The 20,775-nt window shown below is 43.5% G+C and overlaps 1 protein-coding gene across 3 annotated transcripts in view; it reads right to left on the bottom strand.

The window, feature by feature from the left end:
- Positions 1–3,009: 3,009 nt before the first annotated feature.
- GIGYF2 (GRB10 interacting GYF protein 2) overlaps positions 3,010–20,775 on the bottom strand; it is a 734,963-nt gene continuing 717,197 nt past the window's right edge. For all 3 annotated transcript variants that reach the window (XM_030217174.1, XM_030217173.1, XM_030217175.1), the window contains one exon: positions 3,010–5,299. In XM_030217174.1, coding sequence (XP_030073034.1) covers positions 5,232–5,299 — 68 coding nt within the window. In that variant the 3' untranslated portion in view covers positions 3,010–5,231. The remainder of the gene's footprint in view (positions 5,300–20,775) is intronic.

Here is a 20,775-nt window from a genome sequence, read left to right as displayed (position 1 = left end):
CTGAAAACATTTATATATTTGTTTTGATTATACACCTCTCATTTGGACGTTTTGTTAGAAAATTCCAAGTTGTCACCTGGGTGTTATATCAAAAATGCCCCTCTACGTAACTTTGCAAGTCTAAGTGCTTTGAAAATACACCTCCATGTCTCTCATTCTTATATTAAATTACGTTGGCTCCCAGTAGAGGCAAGGATTTTATTTAAATTTGGAATTTTTTAAATTTAAGATTCTAAATGGATTAGCTCATTACTGGTATAACCATTTTTTATTTACTAAGGGCCCTCTTTACTAAGGTGCATTAGTGTTTTTAATGCACCTACAATTAGCGCATGTGCTATGTAGGCGCCTATAAGGATAATGTAGGTGCGTACACTGTTAACGCGCGTTAAAAACACTAACGCCTATAATGCAGCTTAGTAAACAGGGCCCTAACTCACTTAAGTCTTATAAGAGACCTAATTTTTTAATTTTTCCTACTTCTAGAGGCATTACGAGATTAAAGCTGTCTGAGAAATTTCTGACATATCAAGCAGCAAAATTTAGAGGGGAGATCTCCTCTCTTTTAGCTATTTCATTCACCTGCAAAGTGTTTAGATGGTACCTTAGACATTCAAAAACATGTATTGGGTAACAAAAATTGACAACAATGGATTAACATATAATAGTGATGTATATTAGTTTTTGATTATACTGTTTTTGTATTTGTTTGGTAATGTCTTAGATCTTGTGATTGTACTCCAAAAAGAACGGAAAAGTATGGTCATGGAGGATTATAAATCCAAAATTATATTATGTAAAAAAGTATAATATACAATATGTATGGAATGAAATGAAAACGTACTAACATCTGTATATAAAAATAAGAAAAAAGGACTTCAGATGGCCAAGTGCAATGACTTCAATGCTAAATAGCTTCAAATGAGTCAGCATATAGGCCCCTTTGTAATCATTGGTCCTCAAAAATTCCTACAATATGCACATGTACTAACCACAATTATAATACTCCTAGAATCATGGGCTACCACTGCCCTCTATTTTTAATATATACTTGTATCCAAGATTAAACTGAATAACACCTGCACCTCAGCCATCCTAAACAGTACAATAACTGCATCCAAATGACAGTTCAAAATGACATAGTTCAAAATGCAATGTCCAGTGGTTCATCACTTACAGAAATCCCAGCACTTAACTCCAACAGGGATCTCCATTTCACCAAAGGCTTCCTCAGGGGATATTGTATATTTGGCTGTATTTCTGAACTCGCATAAAACCGACACGTTCACATCACACAGAATGTATTCATCATGGCCGCCATAATTCATTTGAAGCTATGTAGCATTGAAATTATTGCACTTGGCCATCTGAGGTTCTTTTCTCCTATTTTTATATTCAGGTATTAGTAAGTTTTCATTTCATTCCATACATATTGTATAATAGTTATACTGTTTTGAGCTGTAGTGGGATTGCTTACCATCTTGGTTATTTGCATGTTATGTAAAAAATAAAGTCCATCTCCTTTCTGTTTGCCTACTGCTTACCTACTTCCTCCAGAGCTTCCCCATCCAGCCAACGACTCCTTGAGGAATTTACCCCATCTTGACAAAGTTAGTTTTCATGAAGTCCAGGACTCTCACTTTTGAATGAATCCTCGTCACACATTGTACCATATCATCAATACCAGATCACCCTCTATAGCATCAGAAACACTTTCCCCATTCTTAAGAAACAGGATCAGTACAGCCCTCTTTTGTATGGCTTCTACTACTAGCTGTCAGAAAAGCTCTCACTATAGAGAATCAAGGATCCCCCTGCTTCTATATGACATCCCAGCAAGGAGGTCTCAATTGACTTCTGTCATTTTGAAATAAATAGTAATTCCCCTTTCATAGAAATATAATGTCTTCAATTAAATCTCTACCCATGTCTTCTTCAAAGATTGTATCTTTTGCTTTGGGATCTATATAGACATACTGAGAGAGGGATGCCGAGTTCCTATAATTTACTGGTCTTGAGTCTGATTCTTTCTTGAGATACTGGTGACACTCTGCTATGCTTGGTGGGACACTGAGGCATATTTTCAAAGCACTTAGCCTTCCAAAGTTCCATAGGTTTCTATGGAACTTTGAAAGGCTAAGTGCTTTGAAAATATGCCTCAATGTTAAAAAAAAAAAAAAGACAGAAGGGAGGGTAAGAAGTATAGACAAAGATTAAATCAGGAGGCAGAACACTTACAAAACCACCAAAGGGATCCATCAACCTCATATACTACTGGAAGCTGTCACGTTGCTGGTGACACAATCGTTTATTGGGAATGAAGAGTAGGAATGCTCTGAAGTCTTCAGGGCTACTGAAAATGCATTCCCTACCTACAGGGGAGGATGAGAAAGTATTTCAGCAGAGCCTCCACTCAGATACTATGTGGAATACAGCTATTCTTGTCAGACCCTGTCAAGACAACAGTATGCCCTTAATGTCACCTTTTGGGGAGACAGTGTAAGCTGGTAAAACTAAGCCTTTCCCTGGCTCTCCTAAGCTAGGCAGTGTGTGGTGGAAAAAGGGAACAGAATAGCGAGACTATGACAAGAGGCTAAAGGAGGCCTTGTCAGTGAACGCAAAGATATTTCACAGGTTTATTCCTAGGACTGTGAACTCACTTTTTTTTTTTTTACACTATCTCTATGAAGATTTTATAGAATGGAATCATTTTGTATGAACACAAGTCTCAGAGTCTCTATTGGCTTTATGGTAAAAAGCCCATTTTAAATTGGATGCATTTTAAGCTACAAATATAAAAAAAGGAAAAAAGTAAACAAATTCATGTTAAGGTAAACAGTGACATTTCTCTTCAGGTCTTTCTGTTTGCTTGCTGTTTCTCACCAACTTAGAAAAGCAGCATGACCCATAGGTAAAGAAGGGATGGATGTAGGATGCCTATTTTGGCCCAAAAATCTTAGTGAAAAAAGCAGCAAAACAATTTCAACAAAGCAAGCAACAACCTCGCTCTCTGATATAATACAACCAGGGTTTATTGAGGATCTTATTTTTCCACACTGGCAAAGTTAAGAGGGAGTTTCAGGTTTTGTAAACAATAGAATTATCTTCTTCTTCCCCTTTTTGAATTTACAAAGCAAAGAGGACAAGAAGACTGATCTGTGTAGCTCCCAGACTCCTCCACGCAAATAGGTCCAAAAACTATATACAAGTTTGCAGCAGTCTCTGTATAGTTACTGTACACATCATGGAAGGAGTGGGTCAACCCTTCAACTCCTCCTCCCAAAAAATATTATATTTATATATTTATATATATATATTTATATATATACTTTTTAAATCAAATAAAAGTAACCCAAAACCAAACTGTGCTCTTGGAGAGACTCAGACCTTCCAATGCAGACATTGAGAGGGGCAGAGATGGACAGCTAAGGAAATAAGACAACAATAATACATAAAAACAGAAAATGACCAAAATTAAGGTGGGACCGGGGGGGGGGGGGGGGGGGGGGGGAAGAGACAGAGAGATCTGACAGCTTCCACAACAAGCTGTTAGAATCAGTAACCAAGAAACACACACACTATTCACTCATGTAAGAGATGGATCTGAAGAGACTTGTTCCAGGTTTCACTTTACTGCTCATCATCCCAGGCACAAAACAGTACTTTACGACTGAAAGGGATAGTGGTAGTTGGGGAGGAGTCTGAAAAATAAGTGCATCTGACTTTTTTTTGGGGGGGGGGGGGGGGATGGGGAAAGAATAGAATAAGAGAAGGGGGAATGGGGAGAGAATGGAATAAGAGAAGGCAAAAGGAAGATAAATAGATATTACGCATAAAAATATACATCTATAATTCTATAATTGATGAGTAGTGAGCAATCATATGTTTGTCATTACCATGTATTCACCCCACATAAACTTATATCATCATTTAAATTCTGAAAATAGCAAAAACTACAACTAAACCCCAATTCCATAAAAAGGAACACAACTGTTCAACTGATAAAACAATTCAGACAATAAGAAAGGAATTTAATCTACTCTATAACAATTCCTTTCATATTTTAAGGACTGAGGCATGCTATTGCAGTTTTCTTTTAATTTTCAAAATGGAAATGAGATTTCATAAGAGGATGGGAGTAGGCAAATGGAAAATGGCTGAGGAAAAAATTGACACTAAGCTCCGAGTAGAAAGAGTGAGAAGTAATCACTCCTAAAAGGAACTTATCATTTGATTTGTGCAGAACCTTCTGAGAGGTTTTCTGGAAACTTGGTGAAACAACTTTTTCTAGAGCCAAGACTTTTTTCCTCATTCTATACTCAAGAGGCATGTCGTACTGTGCACTGTTATTTCAGTGAAAAATCTGGAAGGGTAGGCACAGTTTAAGATTTGGCCACTCAACTGAAAGAAAAAAAAAATCAATTAAAGTGAAAAATATGGTGCGAAAAATAGTCCCATTTTTGAGACTCTGCAATAAGGAATTCCAGAATGCTGTGCATGTGTGTTATGTGAAGCTCATCCTATCCAAATGGAAAGGAATGGTTTACCTTTTCCCAATATGCCTGTAAAGGTTGGAGTGTGCCTGGGAAAAGATGCCCTTTTGACATTACAAAGAAAGGTATATGGTTCCCCCTCTGAGAAGAATGTGCTGAGAGATGACATGGATGAGGGGGGAATGCAATTTTAATCCAAAAAAATCCAGCCCCACCTCTGCCACCATTTCCACCCTCTGCATCAATGGGACACCAGTCATAAGGTTAGCTTATCCAATGCAATTTCTTGAGGCAATCAGTTGCCTCTAACCCCGGTTGCAATCCTGCCTGGTCCATGTGTCACTGCATTCTAAATTCACATCTGTTAACCACATCTTCTCAATGATTGCACTTGATGGATGCAAAGTAAAAAGTCAAGGTGTGGAAGTGACAAGTAGTAGGCACACTGTTTGCCATCCTCAGTTGTCTTGGTATGCAGCTCCACAGATGTCTCATCAGCAGAGCAGATACATATGGCTCATATAAAGCACCTTCTTGATCTATAGAAATCCTATTTTCCTCCAGCCCTTAATCTCTTGCAGACTCATGGCCAGAGGAGGATTACCAAGGAGGAAGTTATCATAGTGGCAGCTGGTTTGGTCACTTCCTGCACAGCACTGGAGAGGGGAGTTGCATCCGAAAAGTTGGGAGAATCCATGGTTAATAGACACAGAAAATGCTGGGAGGCTTTGCACATGCTCAGTAGTCATCCAATGTCTCAATTTCTCCCATATTAAGCCGTTCTGAGGAGGCATTCACCGAAAATCCTGTCAAATCCAAAATAAAATATATGTCATGTAGAGAATAAGAGTTTTCATTGCATTCTTTGTAAAGTGAGAAGAAAACAGTGTGAAAGAGATTCAGATACATAGGGGTCAATATTCAATGCAATTTAAGTGGACAGAAGAGGCTCAGAGGGCTGGTTGTCGATAGTCACTGGCATTTAACTAGGTAGTGTCACTGATTATCAGCTCTAACTGGCCATAATAAATCCAGGCAGGAGAGTGGCATTACTGAGGCGCAGTCTGGGCAGAGCCAGCATTTATCTGTACAATGGCAATATTAAAAGAGCAATATGACTCCTCCATCTTTCCTGACCCCCCTCCCCCCCAAGAGCCTATCTTCCCTGGTGGCCTAGCTGGATCTTCAAGGAAGGAACAATCCCTAGTTCTTGCATATGCCAGCTGTGGCCTCAAAATGCTTGTGTGACTGCAGTACCACGAGACTGCCACTAAAGCTTGCAGCAGCCATTTTGAGGCCACAGCCGACATGGGCAGGAGCGACTAGGGATCACTTTTGCCCTGAAGACCCATGTACCACCAGGGAAGATTAATTTTGTTTATAGTGGTGGAGGGGAGCTTCAGGAGGGGTCCTACTGCTCTTAGATGGGGTTTGGAGGGAAGCATGAGAAAGCGGAAATATTCTTACATGTGAGCTGGCTGAAAAATTGGCAAGGATTAACATAAATCCCAGAGACCAGCATGTGTCCAGTCAGACCCAGATATGCAATGTCAGTGCCTAGACATGGCTCAGCATTGAATACCTGGATCTAATTCAGCTGGCTTGGCAACTATCAGTGCTAAAATAACGCTGACCACTGCTGGCAGAATACTGACTGGATATATTCCAAGTGGTTGCCTTTTTAACAATCCTGCTGAGAAATGGTTTTAGAAATGGCCTTTTTGCCTTTCATTAATGTTCATTTGATACCAGAACTCAATGGGCAAGATTACATTTGAAGTAAGGGTGGAATGAATCAGGATAAAAACAGTATTTGTAAAAGCAATATATTAAAATACTGACCATGTTTCAAACAGAATACTAAAGCACTTCTTTTCTATCAGTGGTATTAGAACAAAATTGTCTTAGGATGTTAAAGTACCAAGATAACCTTCTATGCTCTAGTTTATACTTAATTTGAGGTGTTAATGTCTAAAATTTTGGACAACTCCTACTTCCATTCAAAGACTGGAAAAGCCAAGTAAATCTATGTGCAGGCAACACTTGCATAAATATTAACACATGAATAACTGAAGAGTGGACTCAGTGAATACATCTGTAAACATGACCATAATACATGGTACCTACTTTTCAGTCCACAAAAATTGTTAAGCCAGTATAACATAACATCCAAAAAATGGCCTGAAAACAAGATTAACAATCTAGCTAGTACTGCTGCTGTAAGTGCAGGGGCATGCACTTTTCTTTTATTAATACAATTCAGTGGCTCTTGACTCTATCTTTGGGACACATCCAGCCACTCTGGTTTTCAGGAAATGTACAATGAATATGCAATATGCATGAGATAGATTTGCATACAACGGAGACAGTGTGAATATAAATACAGAAAAAGGCTAGGTCACACACAAATGGCATACAACACAAGAACATCAATTAAAAGGCTATGTTGTGAACAACTAACTCTCTGAACAGACGGAAGCACAGACCTCAGGGTCACCATCCGAAACGGACACCGGTGGACCCCTAGACATCCCGATTGGGTTGCACTGCTCCCGTCTTCCTGGGAACCCCAAAATAGGAGAACCGACCAGACCACGCTCGGCGGGAGGGACGGGAACAATGGCCCGAAGGGCCAGCAGCACCTCAACTGAGCTTCTGCTCTGAGCTGCCAGAGGCCCCCGACAAGGAGACTGTAAGAGAGGAGCTACCGGAGAACTCCAACTGGAAGCCATCACCCAGAATAACCAGCGCCGGAGCTGAGGAAAAGGCAGACCACATGTCCTGAAAGGCCTGAAGCGGCCCCCTGTAGGCCCGGATGGACCAGCCAGCCTGGCTACATTGGGATAGCCGGGAGACAGCAGCCACTCACTCTGAGTGCCCTTCCGGCTCTCCGTCCCCCGGGAGGAAGATTGCCAGGCCTGAAACTGAGCCCTCTGGCCAAAGGTCTGACGACTGGACCTATACATGGAGCTGTCACGAAACAGGGCACCTGCTGAGTCCGCAAGGCAAGCAGAGGAAGAAGGAACGTCTTCTGGAAGACGCTGAGGCCCGTTCACCCCGCTCCTGAACCAAATTGCTGAGGTCATTCCCAAAGAGAAATGTGCCTCGAAAGGGTAACCCTACCACGCAGGCCTTGGAAGTGGCAACGGCCACCCACACCCACAGCCAGAACTGACGCCTCGCGGAGAGCATCAATGACATGCCTGTGGCTGAAACACTAAGAATGACATACACAGTGGTTAAGCCCGCCTCCATCCAGGCAGCCTGGGGACTGCCCCGGGATCAAGGACTGCAGATGCCACTGCAAACAGGCCTGTGCCACCAAAGGGCTACAAATAGAAGCCTGCAGCTCCAAAGCAGTCACCTCAAGGTGTGCTACAAAGCCTTTTTCGGCTTCCTATCTTCCTCAAGGCAAGGCCGCCAACCACTGGGAGGATAGTACTCTAGGTGACTACAGATACAGAGTCCAACTTAGGTAAGAGAATATCTCCTTCTGGCACCAGAGAAAAAGGACGGGCCACGGTCCTCCCAACCTTTAGGCCTGTATCAGATGCACTCCACACTGCGGCAAGCAGGACTCCACACTGCGGCAAGCAGGACCCAAATGTTCAGGTGAATGGAGAAACACCCTGGACGAGCCCCTGAGGCTCTTCATAAGGCTAGCCGCCTGACAACCTTCCGGAAATTCCACAAGGGAGCGCTGCAAGTGCTTCTGAAATCAGGGGGCTGCCTCCTAGCAGCCCAACTGCAGCGAAATCTGAGATTAAGTCTCTACGGGGCAGCAGTCACAATCCCCTGGGAACAGGCAGGGAGATCCCCATCTCCTCTCTCTCCCCGGAACTGCCAGGGCTGCTGGAAAAGAGGTTCCTAGCACCAGCCCAAGGCCCGGTGGATCAGACGAAGGGCTGGCCCTGACCCAGGCCCCCCCCCCCCCCGAAGGGACCCCAACCTACACAGCTGCCTGCGCAGGGACTTTGCTTCTGCTGAACCCCCCCCCCCCACCCCAAAATGGCCACCGTTCCTGCTTCCTTCTGAGGTGAAACGCCGAGACCCTGCACTGGGGATCGGAGCCAAAGAAACGCGCTGCTGTGACCGAGCGCGCCCTGTCTGTGCAAGCCCCGAATCAGCTCCTCTACTTGGGAACTGGACTGCATACCGTGCAGCGGCCTGAGGAGGAACACCGCTCACTGCAATACGGGCAGCAGGTTGCACACTAAGCGGGAGCTGCCATGGCCAGAGACTGCTGCTGCGCGGGAAAACATGTGGCGCACCTCGCTACACACCCGCTTTTTTTTTTTTTAAACCGGAGCACAGCACAAACAAGCAAAAAATATGCTTTTTTTTTTTTTTTTTTAACATTCAGGTAGGTTAGGCAGTTTTCTGTCTTTGGAGGAATCACAGTCTGTATCTGCCAAAGACTTCAAGGAGGAGTTGTGAGATTTGAATCAGGCTCCCCTGGTTCTCACTCCACTGATCTAATCATTAAACTGCTCCTCCACTTCTTCCATGTTTTTTTTTTTTGTAGCAGCAACACGCAGTGCTCCCATCGACGTCCCGAGGCCTGAAGCACAGCAGAAAGGATCCACCACCCTGGGTCTACGCTACCCGGGGACACAGTCACCCCTCCTTTCAGAGCAGGGCATGGCAGCAACACCAGCCTGCCAGACTCACTGTGTTGCCTGCGACTCCTCATCTTCTCTGAGTAGACTGCTTGCTGAGCAGGCTCTCACACAGAGGACAAACAGGGAAACAGAACACCCCAGGGGAAAGGCATGACAGGGACCCAGCACCACCAGGTATGTCTGCTCAAATGCTCACTCTGCTCAACTGGGAACCAGTTGACCAACTGGACCAGGAGCAAGGCCTCAGAACCAGAGACAGAGGAAGTCTGTCCATCCACCTGCTGGAGATAGAAGATACTGAGGAGCTGAGCTGCTAGCAGGGAGCTATGTAGTGGTGCTCAGTTTTGTATTTTCTATCTCCACCTGCTGGTCGATGGACATAACTACCCACTCGTCCTGGAATTGTGGGAATGAACGTAATGGAATAGCCTTTTTAAACAAAAAGGGGGAAAACACACATATAATAATGCTGGTAAGCAAATGGTGTTTTTGGTATTAAGTACTCATTTTAATTTTTTTCTCTTTATTAAATAAAGGCAACCTGGAAATAAAACTAGACTGAAGGGGGTTATAGATTCTAAACATCAAAGAGAACTTTCAGGATAAGACCTATTGTTGTATCAGGTCCTCATCAAAAAGGTAATGTGATGTGAATAGATGTATAGAGCTCTATACTGCAACCTTGCAGATGTCTTCCATGAAAGTCTGATCTCAGATGGGCCATCAATGCCCTGATACTACAAGCCTTGACATACCCTCCCAGAACCAGATCTGATTCTGCAAGGACATAAAGATGAAAACTGCTATCAAATTAGTATGCATTTTGCGACAGCAGCAACAGCCTTATTGGACAGATTATGGGTCAAACTGACCACACTTTTTCTGCACTCCTTACCCCACCCACCAGTGTCTTATGGTCATCAAGTATCTCTTAAGGGAAAACACATTCTTTACTATTTACAGTATGTCTTGCATATATTGGTCCATCAAAATGCGATAAACTATGCAAGAGAAGTACAAGTATCTTTCCCTAAGCTGTTGTCTCTCGAATCCAGGAGCCTTTTGGACTATCTGTAAGGAGTTTGCCTTTTTATTTACTGGTGGTACAGAGAAGGGGGGGGGGGGGTGGTTCTGCATTCACATCTGTGCTTTCTTATGAAGATAATGGATGGGCACTGCCATGACTATTGTGGGTGAGGAAGGGGTTGAGAAACTTGTGTCCAGCATATTTATGCAGGGTTCCTCCTCCAAAGGAAATGGAACGGCTACTGCCATTACTATAATTTAACTAGCAAAGGAGAATAACTCAGAAAGACATTTCCCTTCCTTGTGGAGGAAAGGACCCATCAACAAATCCTTATCAGAGTGGTCTTCTGATTCATAGTAATGACACCAGGATTTCTGAGACTGTCAGAATAATATTCTGGTTGGAACTCAAAGCCTCAGCGATGGATTCTAATGAAGAAAGTTGTCTAGGTGTCCGTTCTCTTGAGGCTAGAGTAGCAGACTTGGTGGAGCTGAGGGCATAGGAGCCAACTTATCAAAATTATTGGGGGTGCTAAGGCCAATGGAAATAACCCCTCCCTGGACACATACAAGGGACAAGAGAGGTACACAGAGGAGACCTATAGGGATGTTGTAGAGAAGTCCCACCTCCAGTCTGGTAGCCCCTGTGCTACCTTGGAGGAGGGAGGTCTCCTAGAAGGAGAGCATCACCCTGGTGAGGTAGGAATTGCTCCTGTAGCCAGAACCTACCCACCAGGGGATGTACTATCCTCTCGCACCGAGGATGTCTCCAAGTGCTGCCCAGGAAGGAAGGTTTAGGACAGTTGTTGTAGTTGGTGATTCGATCATTAGGCATATAGATAGCTGGGTGGCTGGTGGACATGAGGATCGCCTGGTCACTTGCCTGCCTGGTGCGAAGGTGGCAGACCTCACGCATCACCTAGATAGGATTTTAGATAGTGCTGGGGAGAAGCTGGCTGTCTTACTACTTGTGGGTGCCAATGACATAGGAAAATGTGGGAAAGAGGTTCTGGAAGCCAAATTTAGGCTCTTAGGTAGAAAGCTCAAATCCAGAACCTCTAGGGTAGCATTTTCTGAAATGCTACCCGTTCCACGCGCAGGGCCCAAGAGACAGGCAGAGCTCCGGAGTCTCAATGCGTGGGTGAGACGATGGTGCAGAGAGGAGGGTTTTAGATTTGTTAGGAACCGGGCAACATTCTGGGGAAGGGGGAGCCTATTCCGAAAGGATGGGCTTCACCTTAACCAGGGTGGGACCAGGCTGCTGGCATCGGCATTTAAAAAGGAGATAGAGCAGCTTTTAAACTTAAACAGGGGGGAAGGCCGACAGTTGCTCAAAAGCGCATGGTTCGGGATAAGGTATCTTTCAAAGATATCACCAAAACAGGGAGGATAGGGTATCCTGATAGTGAGGTTGCATAAGAGACCGTAGTAGATGTGGTGTCCTTAAATAAAAATAAAAATCAGACAAAAGATTGCAAATTAATACTGTCAAGTACTGAGCATGATGTAAATAGGAACAACAAACATAGTTTGAAATGTCTATATGTGAATGCCAGGAGCCTAAGAAATAAGATGGGAAAGTTAGAATATATTGCACTAAATGAAATATTAGATATAATAGGCATCGCTGAGACCTGGTGGAAGGAGGAGGATAACCAGTGGGACCACTTTCATACCGGGGTAGAAATTATATCATAGTGATAGGGTGGATCAAATTGGTGGAGGGGTAGCATTGTATATTAACGAGAGCCTTGAATCAAATAGATTGAAAATTCTGCAGGAAACAAAACACTTCTTGGAATCACTGTGGATTGAAATTCCATGTGTAAAGGGGAAAAGGATAGGAATAGGTGTGTACTACCGCCCGTCTGGCCAAGATGAACAGACGGATGCAGAAATGTTAAAGGAAATTAGGGACGCAAACAAACTGGGCAACACAATAATAATGGGTGATTTCAATTACCCTGATATTGACTGAGTAAATGTAACATCGGAGCACGCTATGGAGGTAAAATTCCTTGATGAAATCAAGGACTGCTTTATGGAGCAGCTGGTACAGGAGCCCACGAGAGAAAAAAAAATTCTAGACCTAGTCCTTAGTGGAGCGCATAATCTGGTGCGGGAGGTAATGGTGCTAGGGCCACTTGATAACAGTGATCATAATATGATCGGATTTGATATTAGCTTTGCAGTAAGTATACATAGGAAATCAAATACGTTAGTGTTTAACTTTAAAAAAAGAGACTATGATAAAATGAGAAGAATGGTGAAAAAAAACCTTATAGGAGTGGCTATGAGGGTCACAAATTTACATCAGGTGTGGATGCTTGTCATGTCTGTGGCCGTGACCACCCTCAGACTTACCTTATTTCTGGGGGTCAGCTTCTAAGCTGGCTTCTGCCTATCCTTTCTGGAGTAGTTTTCCTTCTGTGTGCTGGCTGCTTCCAGCATGGCTCTAATTACTCCACTTTACTGCACCTGGGGGTGCTGCCTGAGTTAGCTCTACCTCTGTCTCCAGCCTGGCTCTGTTTGCTCCTCTGTGCTGCACCTAGGTATTCTAAGTCTCTCTATGTTCTGTGTGCGCTCTGCCTGCTCCTTGGTTTGTGCTCCTCTCACCCGCTGGTGGCCAGGGCCAGTGGCTGCCATAGTGTGTCTTGCTGTTCCTACCCGTTTCAGACTTTAGCCCAGTCCGGTCCGGTTCTTCCAGGCTGCCGGACTTCCCTCTCTTGTTTGTGCCTGGACAGTCTCCGTAGTTGCTTACTGATGGCTGCAGCTGCTCCTCAGGTGTTGAAGGGCTTTATCAATCACTTAGAGACTGCAGCCTTTGCCTTTGCATCATCTAAGGTCCCTGGTATGTTAAGAGTGCTCTGTGCACTGCTACCTTGTCCAGTTCAGTGTGAGTTTCTACCTTGTTACTAGTAGCTTGGGCATAGCTTTTCTTGTTGGCTTGTGTAAAGCCTTACTAGTTCTCCTGTGTTTTGCTTAGTGTGAGTTTCTAGCTTGGGCATAGCTTTCTTGTTAGCTTGTGTACAGCTTTACTAGTTCTCCTGTGTTTTGCTTAGTGTGAGTTTCTAGCTTGGGCATAGCTTTCTTGTTAGCTTGTGTACAGCTTTACTAGTTTTCTTGTGTTTAGCTTTCTGGTTTTCCCGTGTGTGTTTTCCTTTGCTTCTGGAGCTTCAGCCCTAGTCCTGTCCGCTGCCAGTACTCCTTGCTACTGGAGCTCCAGCCATAGTCTTGCTACTTGACCTGACCATTGCCTGATCTGACTACTCTGCCTGCTGTCTGACCCGACTACTGCCTGAACCCGGATATTCTCTGCCTGTGGCCAGACCTGACTATTGCCGGAACCCGGACATTCCCTGCCTGTCTGCCTTGCTTTCGCCTAGGTGCCTGGGGGCACTTCTGTATCCTGATTCCTGTTGTTCCAGCTTGCTAGTTCCAGTTCCGGTTTTCCTGTAAGCCCTGCCGGCTGCCCGAACCTGAGGGCTCAACCCTCGGGGAACGGTGGCTAAGCGTAGGTGAAGCCTAGGTCCAGTGTGTTCCTGTCCAGCGGGTTCCGGTCCTGTGTGTTCCAGTCCAGTGGGCTCCACTCTAGTGTTTACCAGTCCAGTGGACACCCGTCCGGTGCGTTCCAGTCCTGGGTATTCCAGTGCAGAACTCCAGTCCGGGGTTCCAGTCCAGCTTGCCTCGTCTCTGCATTGAAGGTGACCTTGCCTACCACTGCCGCTCCACAGTAGTGGTCCAAGGGCTCACAAACCCAGTGCTTCCAGGGAAGAAGCCTGACAATGCTGTTCAAAAACACCATCCTGGAAGCCCAGGCCAAATATATTCCGCGTATTAAAAAAGGAGGATGGAAGACCAAACGACAGCCGGCATGGTTAAAAAGTGAGGTGAAGGAAGCTCTTAGAGCTAAAAGAAAATCCTTCAGAAAATGGAAGAAGGAACCGACTGAAAATAATAAGAAACAGCATAAGGAATTTCAAGTCAAATGCAAAACTCTGATAAGGAAAGCCTAGAGGGACTTTGAAAAAAAGATTGTGCTGGAGGCAAAAACACATAGTAAAATTTTTTTTAGGTATATTAAAAGCAGGAAGCCGGCAAAAGAATCAGTTGGACCGCTAGATGACCGAGGGGTAAAAGGGGCGATCAGGGAAGACAAAGCCGTAGCAGAGAGATTAAATGAATTCTTTGCTTCGGTCTTCACCAAGGAAGATTTGGGTGGGATACCGGTCCCAGAAATGGTATTCGAAGCTGATGAGTCGGAGAAACTTAATGAATTTTCTATAAACCTGGAGGATGTAATGGGCAGTCCAACTGAAGAGTAGCAAATCTCCTAGACCAGATGGTATTCATCCCAGAGTACTGATAGAACTGAAAAATGAACTTGTGGAGCTATTGTTAGTAATATGTAATTTATCCTTAAAATTGAGCGTGGTACCGGGCCGGCAAAATGGTAGAGACTATTATAAAGAACAAAATTACTGAGCATATTCAAAAGCATGGATTAACATGACAAAGTCAACATGGATTTAGTGAAGGGAAATCTTGCCTCACTAATCTACTACATTTCTTTGAAGGGGTGAACAAACATGTGGATAAAGGTGTGTCGGTTGATATTGTGTATCTGGATTTTCAGAAGGCGTTTGACAAAGTACCTCATGAAAGACTCCAGAGGAAATTGGAGAGTCATGGGATAGGAGGTAGTGTTCTATTGTGGACTAAAAACTGGTTAAAAGATAGAAAACAGAGAGTAGGGTTAAATGGTCAGTATTCTCAATGGAGAAGGGTAGTTAGTGGAGTTACCCAGGGGTCTGTGCTGGGACCACTGCTTTTTAACAAATTTATAAATGACCTAGAGATGGGAGTAACTAGTGAGGTAATTAAATTTGCTGATGACACAAAGTTATTCAAAGGCATTAAATTGCAGGAGGATTGTGAAAAATTACAAGAGGAACTTACGAGACTTGGAGACTGGGCGTCTAAATGACAGAAGACATTTTATGTGAGTAAGTGCAAAGTGATGCATGTGGGAAAGAGGAACCCGAATTATAGCTACGTCATGCAAGGTTCCACGTTAGGAGTCACAGACCAAGAAAGGGATCTAGGTGTCGTCGTTGATGATACGTTGAAACCTTCTGCTCAGTGTGCTGCTGCGGCTAAGAAAGCAAATAGAATGTTGGGTATTATTAGGAAAGGAATGGGAAACAAAAATGAGGATGTTATAATGCCTTTCTATCGCTCCATGGTGCGACCGCAACTCGAATATTGTGTTCAATTCTGGTCACCGCATCTTAAAAAAGACATAGTGGAATTAGAAAAGATACAGAGAAGAGTGACGAAAATGATAAAGGGGATGGGACGACTTCTCTATGAGGAAAGGCTAAAGCAGCTAGGGCTCTTCAGCTTGGAGAAAAGGCAGCTGAGGGGAGATATGATAGAGGTCTATAAAATAATGAGTTGAGTTGAATGGGTAGATGTGAAGCATCTGTTTACGCTTTCCAGAAATACTAGGAGTAGGGGGCATGGGATGAAGCTATAATGTAGTAAATTTAAAACAAATCTGAGAAAATGTTTCTTCACTCAACGTTTAATTAAACTCTGGAATTCGTTGCCAGAGAATGTGGTAAAGCTTAGCAGAGTTTAAAAAAGGTTTGGATGGCTTCCAAAAGGAAAAGTACATAGACCATTATTAAATGGACTTGGGGAAAATCCACTAGTTCTGGGATAAGCAGTATAGAATGTTTTGTACTTTTTTGGGATCTTGCCAGGTATTTGTGACCTGGATTGGCCACTGTTGGAAACAGGATGCTGGGCTTGATGGACCTTTGGTCTTTCCCAGTATGGCAATACTTATGTGCTTATGTCCCTCCCTAAAGCAATATGTATGGACACTGGAGGGGCTGATTTTCAAATTGATGCGTTTTGAGGCATCAGCATCAATTTTATGCCTCCAGACTCTAATAGTCTCTCCATAATAAGTCCTGCCTCCATTTGTATTGCAGCAGATGGCATTTCAGTACTTTCTGGGTACTTCTAGGCAGGTTTTTTACAAATACTGGCGATGCTAAAGGCCCATGGAAGGCAGGAGGAGAGATGAGATCTTGGGTCACCTGAGATTATAAATGACTGGGACTGCTGCAATTCCCTAGACCAGTGTTTCCCAAGTCCAGTCCTGGAATACCCCTTGCCAGTCAGGTTTTCAGGATATCCACAATGAAAATGTATGAACTTGATTTGCATACACTGCCTCCATTTTATTTATGTATTTGGAGTATTAATCGCATCTAAGGAGGAGAATCATCAAGGCAGTGTACAGCAGGTACAGTTTAACATTAAACTTACAATTTTGTTAACACTATAACAATAGTAAAATGACCAAGTATAAACATAAATACAATAAATGAGGTAAACTTCAAAACAGCAAACTGAAAATCTCTCATGCATATTCATTGTGGATATCCTGAAAACATGACTGGCAAGGGGTACTCCAGGACTGGACTTAGGAAAAAATGCCATAGACTTGCTCAGGGATGAATGATCTTCTCTAAATGTAAGTCTGGAAGAAAATATGGCTACTGCCAAAATCTCTAATCTTAGCATCATGAGTCCATAAGGCTCGATAGTGATGCACAACATGTATTTGCCAAGCCAATACAATTTAAATAGAATCATTTGCCTTCTTTGGGCAAGACAAACTAGACTTTTGTCTCCATGGCTTCTACTGGTGCTTGACTTCCAAGCACAATGATGCTTCCTCAATACTGAAACATTGTCAGCAATCAGCGTAGGTTAAAGACTCATGGAAAATCAATGCCACCAATGCCAATGGAACTGAATCAGACATAGGAATTTGGATTTAAGTTCATTTTTTCAGTAGTAGCTCAAGATGAATTACATTCAGGTACAGTATTTTCAATATCCTTACAGGATATGAAATCTATGTTTGTACCTGAGGAAATGGAGGGTTAAGTGACTTGCCCAAGAACAGCAGCAGCAGTGGGATCTGAACTTGGTTTATTTGGTTCTCTGCCCTCTTCTCTAGCCATTAGGCTACTCCTCCACAGGGGGAGCCCAAAAGCCTCTTCATATTTGCTGGATGGTTACAAAGATCCTTAGGTAACATCATCTGACAGATGCTGCAGAAATGGGTATTGTCCCTAGACACAACAGACATATGCCTTGGGTGTCTGTCTCAGACATAATGTGGCTGCATTAGGTGAATGTCCTGGTATTGCTGGCTCTTTTCAGTTTTTGGGACACTGGGCAAAAAATAACTTAAGTGAAATCAAAATGATTAAAATGCTGATTGATGTTGTTTTGATGAACTGGTACCAGTGCAGGCAATGGCCATGCAAAACACACTTCTTTCAAAACCTGATAAAGGAATTCTAGCAAGAAAGGGAAGCAACCATGAAAGTGTCAATTTTTAAGAATAGAGAACTTGCTGTCACAAAAATAAACCCCCCCCCCCCCCAGAACTGAAGTGGTTCTGCACAACACCATTAGCATAGAGACTCTTCCACATGCTTAGCTGAGTATGCCAGAAAGCTCTAAAGTTTTGTAAACATTGCTCCAGCCTTGGGCTCTGTCAGATGTCATCCCCAAATTGTGAGGGCTCAATATCCTACTCTTCCCTGAACATAACATTACACCACAATGTAGTGCTTTCCAAAAGTTACAGTTGACCGATTATCAATTTCTTTTTTCTTTATAAAGTACAAGGGACATTTCTCATTGGGAATGCAATGGCCTGTATCACACACCTTGGGTGCATGGGTGGGACCATGTTACTCCCCTCTTACAAATTTGGTTACCCCATTATAAAATCCTCACTCTAGCCCATAAGGTGCTCCACCTTGGCACCTTGTCCTAACTAGCATCACTCATCACTCTCCATACTCAGCCAAGAATATCGTGAGCTCTGCATGATGGTCAACTTTACCTTCCCCCAGCTCGAATCGCTTCCTTGGAATCTACTCGCCTATGTGCTTTTTTTCTTCCATCTCCCAACAATCTGGAATCCTAAACCCCTGTACCTACGAACTGACGCTTCTTTTCCAAGGTCTTAAACAGCCTTGAAGACATACCTCTTTGAGACGGTTTTCTCATCTCTCTCATCTTAGTATTGGCTTAGATTTCCTATGCATTTCAAAATAGGGGGCCTGTACAGTAAAGTATAGATTTGTCTTGTCTGACTGCCTTTTCTATTCTACTAGTAAAAAAAGGCCCATTTCTGGAGCCAATGAAACGGGCGCTAGCAAGGCTTTCCTGTGGCCCCCCCCCCACCCGTCGTCGATGTGGGTAAATTGCTCCGCCTCCGCCCTCAACGTCATAACGTTTGATGCGAGGGCGGGGCCCCGAGGCTGTGATTTTCTTGGCTTCAGAGCTTCGAACTTACGAACCTTGGCTTCAGTGACGTCATCCGACAATAGAACGTTGAGGGTGAGTTTTATATATATAGATGTGACATTGGTGGTCCTTTTTATGAATATATTACATTTGTATTAAATTTGTAAACCATTCTGCTGTAAAACAAAGGGCAGTATATTAAGTCAAATAAACCATAACCATAAATGAACCATTATGTCAATAATGACAAGAATACTGGAGGCAGCAGTGAAAATAAAAATGGAAATGGGATTAAAAAATGTGTAGAATAAACACAGAAGTTCTCCTAATGGCATTAAGGACAAAAACCATGCATTGAGAGCTTTAGTTCATGCAGCAGTGAAGTAACTTTTTTGCACTTTAAAAACATGGAAGGTGGAGACAATCTATATTGAGCAGCAGAAATCCTAATTATATTAATGGAAGGTTGGATGGTCCGTTTTAATCTTTATCTAATATGTTGCTATATTTTGATGATAGATCCTCAATATTGAGGACATTACCTACTGGAACACTCGGACCCTATATACCCCTCATTCTCCAGGCTCAAGCTTCCTTCTTTCCATGTGGTCACTGCAGAATCAAATTAATTTTACCATGTCCTCTAATAGCATAAATCATTTCAGAGTGCAAGAGCAAATTTATTTATTTGTAGCCCATCTGACAATCCTAGTTCTGACCTCCCTTAGTTCTCATCCCCTACTCTCCTTCCTCTCCCTCTTTTTCCTCCTTCTCTGAAGTTTCTACTGAGGAAACTGCTCTTCTTCTTTCCTCCTCTAAATGTACTACCTGTTCCTCTGATCCCATCCCCACTTATCTACTTAACACTATCTCTCCTACTATCATTTCTGTCATCCGTCACATCCTTAATTTTTCACTCTCCACTGCAACTGTCCCTATGGCCTTCAAACATGCTGTTGTCACTCCACTCCTTAAAAAAACCTTCATTTGACCCCACCTGTCCCTCCAACTATCGTCCATCTCCATTTCCTCTCCAAATTACTTGAATGCGTCATTCACCGCCGTTGTCTTGACTTTCTTTCTTCTCAACCTATTCTTGACCCACTCCAATCTGGTTTCCACCCTCTTCACTCTACTGAAACTGCACTTACCAAAGTCATTAATGACCTACTACTGGCTAAATCCAGAGGTCTCTATTCTAGCCTTATCCTTCTTGACCTATCTGCTGCTTTCAACACTGTTGGCCACACCATACTCCTAGATACCCTCTCCTCAATTGGATTCCAGGGTCCTGTTCTTTCCTGGTTCTCCTCCTACCTCTCACTTTGCACTTTTAGTGTTCACTCTGGCGGTTCCTCTTCAACTTCTATCCTGCTTACAGTTGGTGTGCCTCAGGGTTCTGTCCTTGGACCCCTCTCCTTCTCCATCTATACCTCTTCCCTTGGTACCCTGATTTCATCCCACGGCTTTCAGTACCATCTTTACATGGACGATTCTCAGATCTACATCTCCACCCCTGAAATCTCAACCTTAATCCAGGACAAAATTTCATCCTGCTTATCTGACATTGCTGCTTGGATGTCTCTTCGCCATCTGAAGCTAAACATGACTAAAACTGAACTTCTCATTTTTCCCCCTAAACCCACCTCCCCTCTTCCCCCATTCTCTATCTCTGTTAATGGCTCTCACATCCTCCCTGTATCCTCGGCTCGTAATCTTGGTGTCATCTTTGATTCCTCTCTCTCCTTCTCTGCACATATTCAACAGATCGCCAAAACCTGTCGTTTCTTTATCTACAACATTAGTAAAATTCGCCCCTTTCTTTCTGAATACGCTGCCAAAACCCTTATCCATACCCTTGTCACCTCTCGCTTGGATTATTGCAATTTACTTCTTACTGGTCTTCCGCTCAGTCATCTCTCTCCTCTCCAGTCAGTCCAAAATTCTGCAGCACGGCTTATTTTCCGCCAAACTCGTTATACCCACACTAGCCCACACCTCAAGTCACTTCACTGGCTCCCTGTCCGCTTCCGTATACAGTTCAAACTTCTATTACTTACCTTTAAATGCATCCATTCTGCTGCCCCCCATTACCTCGCCACTCTCATCTCTCCCTGCATTCCTCCCCGTGACCTCCGCTCGCTGGACAAATCTCTCGTCATCCCCCTTCTCCTCCACTGCTAACTCCAGGCTTCGTTCCTTTTCTCTCGCGGCTCCTTATGCCTGGAATAAACTTCCTGAGCCTGTACATCTAGCTCCATCTCTACCTGTTTTCAAATCTATGC

Source organism: Microcaecilia unicolor, chromosome 10, assembly GCF_901765095.1.
Source record: "Microcaecilia unicolor chromosome 10, aMicUni1.1, whole genome shotgun sequence".
In the NCBI taxonomy this organism is placed as follows: Eukaryota; Metazoa; Chordata; class Amphibia; order Gymnophiona; family Siphonopidae; genus Microcaecilia; species Microcaecilia unicolor.
Note: the sequence above shows the minus strand (reverse complement) of the source record. Positions and strands in the feature narration are given on the sequence as shown.